Genomic DNA, 14,774 nt, shown 5'->3' with positions numbered 1-14,774 from the left:
AACTGGACCGAATGTGTCCGTCGTGACTGTTCCAGTGACCGTTTCGGCTCATTCTGAGCTCAGAATCTCAGCAGGTCATGACCAGCAGACGCAGCTCTGACCAGCTGTTCACCCAGAAAATCACCACATTTTACACTAAAACACTAAAAAGAGCTGAACTGCAGGAAACATGGAGATTCTTAATGCTCCTCATTTACTGCAAAACACTGGGATCAAACTGCTCACCATGTGGCCATGAGGGACAGGGATGCAGCCCCACCGCCTGCTCTGAAACACAGAGACAAACACTCTGAGGTTATGTTCAGACTGACAGTCCAGATCCGATTTCTGTCGTATCCAAATTGATTTCTGTTAGTCTGAACCACAAAAAACACATTTTTTTCTAATCAGATCTGAAACACATTTGTAGCTGGTTTGAAATGCGACTCTAGTCAGATTTCTACAGATGCGTCTCAGCCTGGACGCTCTGGACGTTCTGGACACTCTGGACGGTCAGATCAGATTTCAAAGTGCCATTTTTGTCATTCGTAACTCGACAAACAGCGTCGACGTGGAATCCAGAGTGATGAAGAGCTGGGATTCAGGAGGAGCTCCAGAGACTGATGATGATGATGATGAGAGTTCTGAGGAGTCTGGAGGGGAGATGATGCTCCTCCATCTCTCCTGAAATCCCGTCACCAGCGTAGCTACGTAGTTACTGACGCCAACGTCGTTACCACGGCAACCCATGCAGATAGACTGGTGATGTCTGGACACACAAATCCGATCTGACCGCTTGCAGAGCGGACAGTCGACTCAGAAGATCTGATTTGAGGAGCGAATCCGGTTCGCCTGCAGTCTGAACGCAGAGCGTGTTTCTGTAGTGACAGAAAAATGTGACACAGGAATTAAAAATCACTGTAAACACCTAAGATCTGTAGATTTCATGACACATTCGTTTTGTAGTGGTTTTTTTGTGGGAGCTCAGTTTGAATATTTCGGAGTTTTTAAATCTGTTTCGTCCACTGGGTTCCGCTTCATTTGATGCCAGAGACGTTTGCATGTGTGGAGCCGTGACTGTCGTCTCTCTGGTTCTGCAGGACTGTGTGGGCTTTTATTTATATCTGTTTCTCTTTCTCTGCCCCACGACAATCAAAGCGCTTTTCATCAAACCTTCAGTGTGAATTCTCCATTTAAGTCTTCGTTGTTAGTTAAAATGTTGGCAGTGGGGTTTGGCAGAGGAACGCAGAGTGGTCAGACAGCGTCCAGGCCGACACTGACTAATGTTTACAGCACTGACTGACGCCCACGGCAGACCTCCACTCCGACTGCACTTATACAGAGACACTCAGTCACTGCAGCCTCCGCCTCCCACTCACATCACAGCAGATCCTCAGCTGCCGCTCTGGATTATTAGTGATTGAATGGTGGGATTAAGGTGCTGCTGTGTTTATGTAAGTGCAGCAGGGCTGACTGTCAGATTAATTCCACATTTCTCCATAACTTTGGTATGAAACGGTTCAGACGTCTTTACAGTGGTGGTGATGGGAACCAGGCGTCGCCATGACTACAACACAGATATAGACACTTTATTTACCATCCAGAACCAGCAGAGAACCTACACGAGTCTTCTGAGCTTATATGGAATGTTGATGATGGAAAACAGTGGAAAATCTGGAATACTGAGTTTTCTTTGGGGACTATTTTGTCGCACAGCGCCCTGCATGTCTCCCTCCACCATGAATGGAGTTGAAGTTCTCTAAACTCTCATAAAACAGCGTCTCAGTCATCAGGCAGTGAATTCAGATCCAGTTCATGTAGGAACTTTCTGTAGGAGCTTTTAGAGGGGAACGTCTGGTTCCCATCACCACCACTGTGAACGACTCAGTAAGTTTATCTAGAACGGAGTGTATCACACCGAACCGCTCAGAACCGCTCTGATTACATCTTAAACAATTAATTAAAAAATCATTTCCCCTTTAAGGTCTAAGAGTAAGGGGCTATAGGACAGAGCATATGGGTTTAGTCTAGAGCACTGGGGTTAGGGTGTACGGGATGGGGTCCATGGTATGGGGTATAGAGGACAGGGTTTGTAGGTTCAGCACTTAAGATCTACTGGACAAGGTGTCCTACCTATGTAATGAGGTGTTGGGAATAGTGCGGTTAGGGGATTGGTAATAGGGTCTAGGGGGGTTAGGAGACAGGTAATTGGGTCTAGAGGATAAGAGAATAGGTAATAGGGTCTAGAGGGTTAGGGGACTGGTGCTAGGGTCTAGAGGGTTAGGGGATTGGTGATAGGGTCTAGAGGGTTAGGGGATAGGTGATTGGGTCTAGAGGGTTAGGGGATAGGTGATAGGGTCTAAGGAATAAGGCTTTAGAGTTAGATGATCGGGTCTAGAGTGTTAGGGGATTGGTGATAGGGTCTAGAGGGTTAGGGGATTGGTGATAGGGTCTAGAGGGTTAGGGGATAGGTGATAGGGTCTAGAGGGTTAGGGGATTGGTGATAGGGTCTAGAGGGTTAGGGGATAGGTGATAGGGTCTAGAGGGTTAGGGGATAGGTGATAGGGTCTAAGGAATAAGGCTTTAGAGTTAGGTGATCGGGTCTAGAGGGTTAGGGGATTGGTGATAGGGTCTAGAGGGTTAGGGGATTGGTGATAGGGTCTAGAGGGTTAGGGGATAGGTGATAGGGTCTAGAGGGTTAGGGGATTGGTGATAGGGTCTAGAGGGTTAGGGGATAGGTGATAGGGTCTAGAGGGTTAGGGGATAGGTGATAGGGTCTAAGGAATAAGGCTTTAGAGTTAGGTGATCAGGTCTAGAGGGTTAGGGGATTGGTGATAGGGTCTAGAGGGTTAAGGGATTGGTGATAGGGTCTAGAGGGTTAGGGTATAGGTGATAGGGTCTAGAGGGTTAGGGGATTGGTGATAGGGTCTAGGGAATAAGGCTTTAGAGTTAGGTGATAGGGTCTAGAGGGTTAGGGGATTGGTGATAGGGTCTAGAGGGTTAGGGCATAGGTGATAGGGTCTAGAGGGTTAGGGGATAGGTGATAGGGTCTAGAGGGTTAGGGGACTGGTGATAGGGTCTAGAGGGTTAGGGGATAGGTGATAGGGTCTAAGGAATAAGGCTTTAGAGTTAGGTCATCGGGTCTAGAGGGTTAGGGGATTGGTGATAGGGTCTAGAGGGTTAAGGGATTGGTGATAGGGTCTAGAGGGTTAGGGGATAGGTGATAGGGTCTAGAGGGTTAGGGGATTGGTGATAGGGTCTAGGGAATAAGGCTTTAGAGTTAGGTGATAGGGTCTAGAGGGTTAGGGGATTGGTGATAGGGTCTAGAGGGTTAGGGCATAGGTGATAGGGTCTAGAGGGTTAGGGGATAGGTGATAGGGTCTAGAGGGTTAGGGGACTGGTGATAGGGTCTAGAGCGTTAGGGGATTGGTAATAGGGTCTAGAGGGTTAGGGGATAGGTGATTGGGTCTAGAGGGTTAGGGGATAGGTGATAGGGTCTAAGGAATAAGGCTTTAGAGTTAGGTGATCGGGTCTAGAGGGTTAGGGGATTGGTGATAGGGTCTAGAGGGTTAGGGGATTGGTGATAGGGTCTAGAGGGTTAGGGGATAGGTGATAGGGTCTAAGGAATAAGGCTTTAGAGTTAGGTGATCGGGTCTAGAGGGTTAGGGGATTGGTGATAGGGTCTAGAGGGTTAAGGGATTGGTGATAGGGTCTAGAGGGTTAGGGGATAGGTGATAGGGTCTAGAGGGTTAGGGGATTGGTGATAGGGTCTAGGGAATAAGGCTTTAGAGTTAGGTGATAGGGTCTAGAGGGTTAGGGGATTGGTGATAGGGTCTAGAGGGTTAGGGGATTGGTGATAGGGTCTAGAGGGTTAGGGGATAGGTGATAGGGTCTAAGGAATAAGGCTTTAGAGTTAGGTGATCGGGTCTAGAGGGTTAAGGGATTGGTGATAGGGTCTAGAGGGTTAGGGGATAGGTGATAGGGTCTAGAGGGTTAGGGGATTGGTGATAGGGTCTAGGGAATAAGGCTTTAGAGTTAGGTGATAGGGTCTAGAGGGTTAGGGGATTGGTGATAGGGTCTAGAGGGTTAGGGCATAGGTGATAGGGTCTAGAGGGTTAGGGGATAGGTGATAGGGTCTAGAGGGTTAGGGGATATGTGATAGGGTCTAGGGAATAAGGCTTTAGAGTTAGGTGATAGGGTCTAGAGGGTTAGGGGATTGGTGATAGGGTCTAGAGGGTTAGGGGATTGGTGATAGGGCCTAGAGGGTTAGGGGATAGGTGATAGGGTCTAGAGGGTTAGGGGATTGGTGATAGGGTCTAGAGGGTTAGGGGATTGGTGATAGGGCCTAGAGGGTTAGGGGATAGGTGATAGGGTCTAGGAAATAAGGCTTTAGATTTAGGTGATAGGGTCTAGAGGGTTAGGGGATTGGTGATAGGGTCTAGGGAATAAGGCTTTAGAGTTAGGTGATAGGGTCTAGAGGGTTAGGTGATTGGTAATAGGGTCTAGAGGGTTAGGGGATAGGTGATAGGGTCTAGAGGGTTAGGAGATAGGTGATAGGGTCTAGAGGGTTAGGGGATTGGTGATAGGGTCTAGGAAATAAGGCTTTAGAGTTAGGTGATAGGGTCTAGAGGGTTAGGGGATTGGCAATAGGGTCTAGAGGGTTAGGGGATAGGTGATAGGGTCTAGAGGGTTAGGGGATAGGTGATAGGGTCTAGAGGGTTAGGGGATTGGTGATAGGGTCTAGTGTTATAATACAATAATAAAGAATGACATCCATCTGTCATAAGATCAATTACTGATAACAGTGACAGTGACATTGTAATCTTGCTGATCATACCCATCGGACGTGGCTGTGACAGGACTGTTTCAGTGTTACAGAGCTGAGCTCGTGTGCTGCAGTACTGATTGTCCTGAAGTCCAGGCCGTATTTCTGTCCTCTTATTGATTTGGCTGCTCCTTTAATCCTGGTGAAAATATCTGCCGTGAGAAACTTAGTGGACTTATTTTTGGTAACGTCGTCACCTCCATTAATCAGTGGCGCTGCAGCAGAGCCAAGCTGAACAGACACATTATAACATTTCATCACACAGACTCAGAATAACAGACATCCAATAACAGTCCTCTCCCTCAGACACTGAGGAGTGGCCAGAAACGGCCAGGAGGAAGAGCGTGTTACAAAGTGTTAGAGTTTACAGAACAGGGTTTAGGGTTTAGGGTTTAGGGTCTATATGTTGGGGTTTAGGGAATATGGTTTAGTGTTTAGGCTATAGAGTCTGTGTGTTGCAGTTTAGGGAAAAGGTTTAGGGTTTAGGGTACAGAATCTATATGTTAGAGTTTAGAGAATAAGGTTTAGGGTTTAGGGTCTATATGTTGGGGTTGAGGGAATATGGTTTAGGGTTTAGGGTATAGAGTCTATATGTTAGAGTTTAGAGAACAAGGTTTAGGGTACAGCCTCTATATGTTGGGGTTTAAAGATTTAGGGCATAGGTTTAGGGCATAGCATTTGGGTTAAACAGGTAAGGGTCTAGGACATAAGGCCCAAGGTATAGGGTTTAGGGGTTATGATCTAGATGACAGAATTCATGGATTAGGGTATCAGAGCTAAAGGTTAGGGTTTATGAGACAAGGTTTTAAACAGAAGGTCTAGGGAGTATTGATAAATACATTACGTGTCTATACTAACACTGGGCTGGATCTGTCCTTGTTCCAGGTTCATTATATAAAGAATATAGACTTGGAGGTTAGAGACTAGGGCACCGGTTTAAACCCTAAAATCATTAATCAGCCTGGTTTTATTCTGCAGGGCTGCAGGAGAGCCAAGCATTGAGCCTCCTTTTCAGACCACATTATAACATTTGGCATTTAATCAGGTGTACGACTCAGAATAACATGCGTTTAATAACATTTATCTCCTACAGCGTCTGATGAGTGATGACAGGCCAGTGCAGCCCTGTGGCAACGGAGCCAAAGCTCCTTAACTGCTCTCTTTTAGCCTGGATTTAAAACACAGAACCGGCTGCCAGGAAGGGCAGTTTGTGCTTTTTGATATGGAAAAGGCTCTCACAGCTGCACGGTGCTGCCGTCTCTGCCAGCAGTGAATTGCTGTAATTGAGGAAACATGTAATGAGGCCATGGAGTGTTACGTGCATCAGAAAGGAAAAGAATTGGCTGACCACTGACAACACTGAAAACGCTGCCTTTCTCTGCTGTTGTTTATGTAAATGTACTTTTCATTTGCATCTGAATGGCTTCCAAAAAGTTGCAGCTCATTTTTGTAGAGGGAAATTGCAGCGGACCTAGAATAGAACCTTGAGGGACGCCACACACTGCCTGCTGAATTGTTTGTTTTTTTGGCATGAAAAATAGTTCTGCTGCGGTGATTTGCATTCAAGATATGCTTATTGAGGACTAATGTTTTTCAATCTGACAGCAGACATTAGCAAATATGAACCGAAACACAAAGGAGAGAAAATTCAATAGAGAAAAGACAAGATTGATGCTAGCTGTTGAGTGTAGGTGTAGGAAGGAAAAGAACGGCATGTCAGGCACAGTTGGAGTATTTACATTTATTTTACACCAGATTTATGATTTATGAGTCATTTTTGGAAGCTGCAAAACACTGACCAATGGAAATGTTACAGAGAACTGATGGACATTAGCAGCTACATGCATCAACACACCGTACAATGCCTGATGATCCATCCACACGCATGGACACCTGATCTCAGCGAATGGTCATTACGAACTGACAAGCCTATTTCATAAGACAGTGAACTGCAAACATGGTAAACGCTCAAATCAACCCAGTTCCAGTTTGTCTGCCTTTTTATTACCAGCCGTGTTGGAGCGCTTTGGGCGACGTATGAAGAGGACTGCGTGATGACATCACTGCTTTGGTCTGGTGATAAAAAGGAGACAAAAGAGGCTTTCCTGTAACCTTAAATTCAGCTTTCGCCAGCATTGTATTAGCATTGACGTGGATGTACTGTGACCTGTAAGGCCATGTTCAGACTGACAGCCCAACTCTGATTTCTGTCGTATCCAGATTGATGTTTGCTAGTCTGGACAGCTAAATAACTCATGAAACAGATGCGTCTCAGTCTGGACGCTCTGGACAATCTGGACGGTCAGATCAGATTTCAAAGTGCCGTTTTTGTCGACAAATGGCGTCGACGTGGATTCCAGAGTGATGAAGAGCTGGGATTCGGGAGGAGCTCCAGAGATTGATGATGATGAGACTTCTGAGGAGTCTGGAGGGGAGATGATGCTCCTCCATATCTCCTGAAATCCCGTCACCAGCGTAGCTACATAGTTACTGACGCCTACGTCGTTACCACGGCAACCCATGACGGGTGATGTCTGGACACACAAATCCGATCTGCCTGCAGTCTGAACACGGCCAAACAGGTGGCTTCTGTGGGAATTTGATGTTTTGATGTACTACCACTGGGCCTCGTTCTCCAGAATCCCCCCAAGTGTCTTCTCGACTGTGTTCTTGAGAAAGGCCGTTAAGAAAAAGTCTCACGTCGTGATCTTAAAGCGCAGAACGGTTCTCACCTCTGTGTTCTCGAGTGTGTGTAGATTCTGTTCTTACCCAAGAACAAACCCCACGTAGAGAACACTGGCGAGTCAGAGTCTTCGTCAGAACCGCGCAAGTCGGATTTAAGAGGAAATTTCTTTGATTGGTGAACGAGGACCAACGTTATTCTTGGGGTCAATTTGAGTTCCGAGTTTGTTATCCAAGTTTGTGTCAAGTGCTTTGTTTCTCTGCAAAACATGATGTGAATTATTTATTTATTTAGAGACGTTAAACATTAAACTGGGTCAAATTGACCCCAAAGAAAAGGACAGTCGAGGCTTAGACCACTGAAATGTTTTCACGCCATAAACACGGGATCGAGAAGCCAGACGGCGGATTCCCGTTCTCTTACGGACAGTTCACTGTGAGACACGAGACTGAAGCACTGCGAGGAACGTCATTTCAGAGTCGACGCCATGCATAAGGAAACGTAATAAAAGTGCTCCTCTGATAAAAGTGAAGAAAATATAAAACTGCAGGGTCACGACAGGAATGCTTCTCTAGAGCCGGAGCACTTTAAAAAAGCAGGAATGTACAGAAGAGTAACCGACAGCGGATATAAACGCTGTCTGGCGTGACGAATAATAATCAACTCAACCGGATTACACACATATTTACAGACTGACAGTCATACGAGTCACAACACCACAGCAGAGAGGCCTATTATAGAGTCATCATCACATCCACTGTACAAACGACATTAAGTTCCCATGAAATGAGTTTAATATGTTACTGTTACTCTGATCGGAGGCAGAACCGGGGGATAAACGACGGGACGCGCTGTCATTTTTACTAGGGAGACAGACAGGATGCAGGAAAGCAACATCATCATCATCATTTACTCTTCCAGCTGGAAAAACACACACACACACACACACACACACACACACACAAATTCATAAGTCCTTTCCCTTCGTCTCCGTCCTCAGCGCTGAGACCCGGAAATCGTCCCACTGCTTTCCCGACTCGAACCGGAGATTCTGATTAGCCCTAAAAACGTCGGAGAGGAAGGCGGCTTCCTCCAGAACAAAACAGACAGCACAGAGAGAGAGAGAGAGAGAGAGAGAGAGAGAGAGAGAGAGAGAGAGAGAGAGAGAGAGAGAGAGAGGGAGGGGGAGAGGGAGAGGGAGAGGGAGAGGGAGAGAGAGAGAGAGCGCTGGGCGGCTCAGGTGGCGTCGTCATCGTCGCCCAGGTAGTAGTTGAGGGTGATGACGGCGCTGATGAAGTCGCCCAGCTCCACGAAGTCGGCCGTGATGACGTTCACACCGCTCTCTCCGGGCCGCTGAGAGCGGATCCACTGCATCATTCCGGGCAGAGCTCTGAGAACAACACACAGATCAACTTCATCAGAACAGGTCAGAGATACAGGTCAACAAGTCTCACAGTCTCCACACTCAAAGTCCTGCGTCCTAATCCAGTCAGTCTGAGACAGCTGAAGACTGCGACCTTCTGGTCACAGGGCTGGCTCCCTAACCTCCAGCTCACGACTGCCCCCAACTGAAATACAAGCCCATGGGAGACAGATAACCATGACGGACATACTGCTGAACACAAACAGCTGCACATCCACACATGGAACGAATTTCCAGGTGATTTCACCAATGTAATTTGGGTGGAACTGAACTGAGCTGCTCACGTGCAGCAGAGATGTTCATGAACATCTGTATGAAAACCTGATTATTCCAACTTCAATATCTTAAAAAGTGTGAGGTCAGAAAGTGTGAGGTGGTGCTCTGCACTAATCGGCTGAGGAGACGTTCTGTCTGAGGTCTGTGCTGATCGGGAGTTTGTTTACCAGCCGTATGATAATCCAGCTCCACTCACCAGCGCTGATAAGCGCGTCCTGCACTCTCAGCATTTCTGCCTGTACGTTTACAGCCGTATGAACATTTACTGCTCGTTTCTCTGTTTCTCTGTGTGCCTCAGTACTGCAGGACACACATCCGTCCACTCACTGGTCGTCTATTATAAAATATCTGTTTTATGATTATGTGCATTACATCTGTTTACAGGTTTATTTTATTGGATTTAACGTTATGTTGACACCTGAACCAAGAAGTGCCAACAAGCCCAGCTCCTTCTTGGTTAATAAAGATTCGTGATTAGAACTGCAACCACCACTGATTTAAAACCAAACGAGGAACAAAAATGTGAGGTTTTTCTTTATTGGCAGCAGCTTCTTTTTTGAAAGCTCATTTTTGAAAGCTTATGGATAAAGCGGAGCACTACCACTGGGAGCCAGGAGGGGGCAGCGCAGCCAAGCATTCACCTGAGACACGCCAGTTTCTTGTGTTGGTTATGAAAGTGTGAAGAATTCTCCGTCCACACGTCACAGAGTATTTAATGACCTCACAGACTCCTCAGGCTACAGCGCCACCTCTCGTCTCTTTCGGAGTTCGCAGTTGCGCTGACCTGTTTGTTGTTGTCAGAAGCTTTGACTCTGGACTGCCCTCTAGTGGGTGTACTGCTTAACAGCCATGCCAGCGAAAGAGGAGCGAGACGGCTGAAAACTTTAGATCTGCTCAACAGGCTAATAATGTTTTTATCTTCAGAGAACTGTGACTGCAGTAATGATCACTGAGTTTCCTGTTGAAGCTCTCAGTGGCCTCATCAGGTGGAATATGTAAAATAACTTTATGTGGTGCAATCTATGAATTTTAATCACATTATTATTATATGTTGCAAATCGAAAATATATGGGTCATTCTCCAGTTGGAGGATTCTCCAGGAGGAAACATTTAAAAATCTATTTCTTTTATCCCAAAACTGAACAATCTCCTACTATCATACACTACATTTCCAAAAGTTTTCACTCCCCCATCCAAATCACTGAATCCAGGTGTTCCAGTCACTTCCATGGCCACAGGTGTATAAAGCCGAGCCCCTAGGCCTGCAGACTGCTTCTACAGACATTAGTGAAAGAATGGGTCGCTCTCAGGAGCTCAGTGAATTCCAGCGTGGTACCGTGATCGGACGCCACCTGGGCAGCAAGTCCAGTGGTGAAATTTCCTCACTACTAAATATTCCACAGTCCACTGTCAGTGGGATTAAAAACCAAAGTGGAAGCGATTGGGAACGACAGCAACTCAGCCACGAAGTGGTCAGCCGCGTAAACTGACAGAGCGGGGTCAGCGGATGCTGAGGGGCATGGTGGTTGCCAGGAGACGGTACTTGTCTGACTGCATTGTGCCGAGTGTAAAGTTTGGTGGAGGGGGGATCATGGTGTGGGGTTGTTTATCAGGAGTTGGGCTCGGCCCCTTAGTTCCAGTGAAAGGAGCTCTTAAAGCTTCAGCACCAAGAGATTTTGGACAATTTCCTGCTCCCAACTTTGTGGGAACGGTTTGGGGACGGCCCCTTCCTGTTCCAACATCCACCAGTGCACAAAGCAGGTCCATAAAGACATGGATGTTTGGTGTGGAAGAACTTGACTGGCCTGCACAGAGTCCTGACCTCAACACCATAGAACACCTTTGGGATGAATTAGAGTGGAGACTGTGAGCCAGGCCTTCTCGTCCAACATCAGTGTCTGACCTCACAAATGTGCTTCTGGAAGAACGGCCAAAAATTCCCATAAACACTCCTAACCCTTGTGGAAAGCCTTCCCAGAAGAGCTGAAGCTGTTATAGCTGCAAAGGGTGGGCCGACATCACATTAAACCCTATGGATTAAGAATGGGACGTCACTCAAGTTCATATGCGTATGAAGCCAGACGACCGAATACTTTTGGCAATATAGTGTAGAAAGGAGCTGAATTCCTGACGTGTTCTACAGTCACGGGTGTTGTATGAATGTATGTGGTGTAACTCCAGTGACATTCAGGTAAAAACTGAGGATTTTGTAAACTGGCCGACTCGTTAGCCGTCAGGTGACCTTGGTCAACTGTTTAAAATCATTAATAAAAATAATTTATGGCATAATTTTGACAACATTTTAATCACGTAGCCATTGAAGCACATAACACCAGAAAATGAACAGTAAAGAAGAAAAATGTAAAATGAAGAATAAAACATTTGCGCTTCGCTATGACATAAATATCACACTGTGCATCATAAAAAATGTCTTAAAGTATCGTGATGTTGGATTTTGGCGTATCGTGCGACTCTAGAGAAATCAATACAGCACCGAACACAGCACCGTCAGAAACAGCGCCACTCAGCCCAGCGTTCCCAGCTCCAGGAACCGAGCCAGCGCCCGGGTTCATCCTCACTACATACTGACTCACTACATACGGAGCTAGTGAGCCAATCGAGACTCAGTCACTGATTCTTATAGACTGAGCAGTGTGTGGTGGTGATGCACGACTCTCCAGCTCCTAATCCAGGAGCCAGCCTCCGTGTTTACTTACAAAGATCTTCTCCAGTCTAAATTCAAACAGATTACAGATTAAGATGGAGGGGCTTATTCCCGCTCTACCCACCAATCTGATGAAGATCTCCATTTACACGCTCGCTACAATAATCAGATCCAATATCGCATGCACACATACAGAACCACTCAGTGTAGGCGTTACCATGACAACCAGCGTCCCGTGAGTCCAGGCAGAGTGAGATGAGCAGCAGTGAGCAGTGATTGTGTCTTTAACTGCTTTTAAATGACGTCAGACTCAGGAACCGTCCTTCACATGTCCGTGAAGGCCGAGAGGAAGACGTCGTGTTCTGAGACACATAAGCTGGACGTATTTACTGAAGAACCCTTGAAGAACCTTCTTTTGTAAGTGTGTGGTTATAAAGGCGGACCTAAAAGAAAGTAAAAAGTAATTAAACCATAAAAGAGATAAATAATTAAATATCAAAGAGGCCTAAATGTTTACAAAGAAATGTTTGAGTCATGTCCAGCAGCGCGAGAGAGGAAGAGCCCCAACTTACCGCCTTCACGGCTGAACACTCAGTAAAGTCTTACTTCAAAGCAACAGCAGCCTCTGAACGGGGAGTCAGAAAACTCATGCTGGCAAACGTAAAACCGCCAAGAGCTGATGAAGCTCAGGAGAGCATGCGGATGTCATACGAATCGAATAAAAAATAAAAGAATAAAATAAATGAATTAAGGAATTGAAGGAGATTAAACTTGTGATTGAGATCATCTGTGGAGCTAAACAGACAGTGTAAAAATGCGTCCGTGAGGTTTATGCATGATAAGCGAGACCCCAGGAGTAGGCCTAGGCCTAATCCCTGTCCTTTAAGACGTTGTCGGGATGCTGGAGAGCCGTGTGTTTATAACAGATACAGTGCGTATGGTAATGGTAATGGAACGGTTCTAAACACCTCACTGAAAGGCTGATCTCAGGCAGAACGAGTCGACCTGGTTTCACAGAGCGAGCAGAGAAAGCCACAGCGGGCAGCGGGAGCTGTGAGAGCGGAGGACCAGCCCGAGGTCGAGGCTCTATAGAGGCAGCGTGACTCAGAGTGTCGGCTCTGCCCTTTAGCTTCTGTCCCACTTACACCCAGCAAACACGGCGCGGGCACACACAGACACACACACAGACACACACACACACAGATACACACACACACACACCTACACACACCTACACACACACAGACACACACACCTACACACACACACACACACACACCTACACACACAGACACACACACCTACACACACACAGACACACGCGTACACACACACACACACTGACACACACCTACACACACACACTGACACACACACACCTACACACACACAGACACACACCTACACACACACACACACACTGACACAGACACACACCTACACAGACACACACACACACCTACACCCACAGACACACCTACACACACACACGCTCACACAGACAGACACACACACACACACACACACACACACACACACACACACAAACACAGACACACTTACACACACACACAGAATTTAAGTACAGTTCCCTTTCCCTTTCCCTTCTTTAGCGCTGACACTGAAATCCTGAGCATCCTGAGATGTGTCCCTGCCGAGGCTCAGCTGTGTCCGTAAGGTGAAACAGGCTGGAGAACCGGGAGGAACGGAGTACTGAGCAGGCTAGGCAACTCCTCCGTTCCAGACTCTGTTCCGAGTTAGTAACACAGATATTCACCCCTGCGCAGGTTCACACGGTTACTGCACTCTGGTAGTTGCTGGTTCTATACTGTAGGTGTTCAGTGTTCTAGAAGAGCCGATCACTCACCAAAGTATTTATAGATCTGATACGACTGTATTACTGTAACGTATATCACAATAACATGACCACGTCGGTCAGCCGTACACGCAGCTCTGCTACCCAGACTGAATAATCTGAGAAACTCTAAATCTGCCAGATTGGGCAGATTTCCAGCCAGAGCTGATGATTCAGACTCTGTACGTTTCCTCTCCGAGACCACCAGCGCAGATTTATCACTCATCACATTCACAGCATTTCCATCTGAACAACATCTAACAGACCCAAACCAGCCAGATAACGAGCTCCGCTCAGTCCTGCCGCGGCTAATCTCTCAGGATCACTCAGCTGACCTGCATGAGCTTCACCTACACGGTTAAACACCACTGATCAATAACTGATCAATAACTGATGAAAAACAAAACTTCACAGCCTTTAGATTCTCAGCATGGAGACAGAAACACACAAAGCTCATAAAATTGACACTCAGAATGGAGTTCTAATTCAATAATACTTCGCAGTTTTAATAAATTTAATTAAAAAACAAAACGAAATATTTCAGTAAATTGAGAAATGAATTTCAAGGTAATTCTACAAAGTGATTTACACTTAAGAAAATATCAATGTTGTAGTTCAGAATCAAAAAGTTCATCTTTCTAAGTAACGTCTGTTCGTTTATTAGACTGACGTTATTTTTAAAACCGAAATTCTTTCAGCAAAATATCAGTTTATTTAAGACGTAAACCTGCCTCACCATTTAGCATCATCAAAAGACCTTAAGCCAAAATCGGTTTTCCCCCCAAATTTAAATATCTTAAAAACATCGTAAACAGGTGTTTTCTATTGTCTGTATGTCACGTCTTTCAGTTCTTCCGGTTACGACGGTTTATTATAAACAATGAATGGAGCTGTGGTGAAAGCTGTGGCTTCAGAATCGTTCAGCACAGAACCGTCACGGAACGAAGTCGCACTGTGGTGATGTTTAAACCTGGTGACGCGACGTTTCTGCAGGAGCTGTAATCAAATGTCATTATGAACCGAATCGTTTCCTAAAGAGTCGTAATCTAGTCGGACTGTGAGGTCTGA

General features: G+C 46.1%; 1 protein-coding gene across 1 annotated transcript in view; it reads right to left on the bottom strand.

Annotated features, from left to right (window-relative positions):
• Positions 1-6,525: 6,525 nt before the first annotated feature.
• Positions 6,526-14,774, bottom strand: part of plcxd3 (phosphatidylinositol-specific phospholipase C, X domain containing 3) — a 36,279-nt gene continuing 28,030 nt past the window's right edge. Inside the window, exon 3 of the mRNA XM_017686832.2 lies at positions 6,526-8,877. Coding sequence (XP_017542321.1) covers positions 8,724-8,877 — 154 coding nt within the window. The 3' untranslated portion in view covers positions 6,526-8,723. The remainder of the gene's footprint in view (positions 8,878-14,774) is intronic.

This window comes from Pygocentrus nattereri, chromosome 29, assembly GCF_015220715.1.
Source record: "Pygocentrus nattereri isolate fPygNat1 chromosome 29, fPygNat1.pri, whole genome shotgun sequence".
In the NCBI taxonomy this organism is placed as follows: domain Eukaryota; kingdom Metazoa; phylum Chordata; class Actinopteri; order Characiformes; family Serrasalmidae; genus Pygocentrus; species Pygocentrus nattereri.
This window is presented reverse-complemented; position numbering and strand designations above follow the sequence as displayed.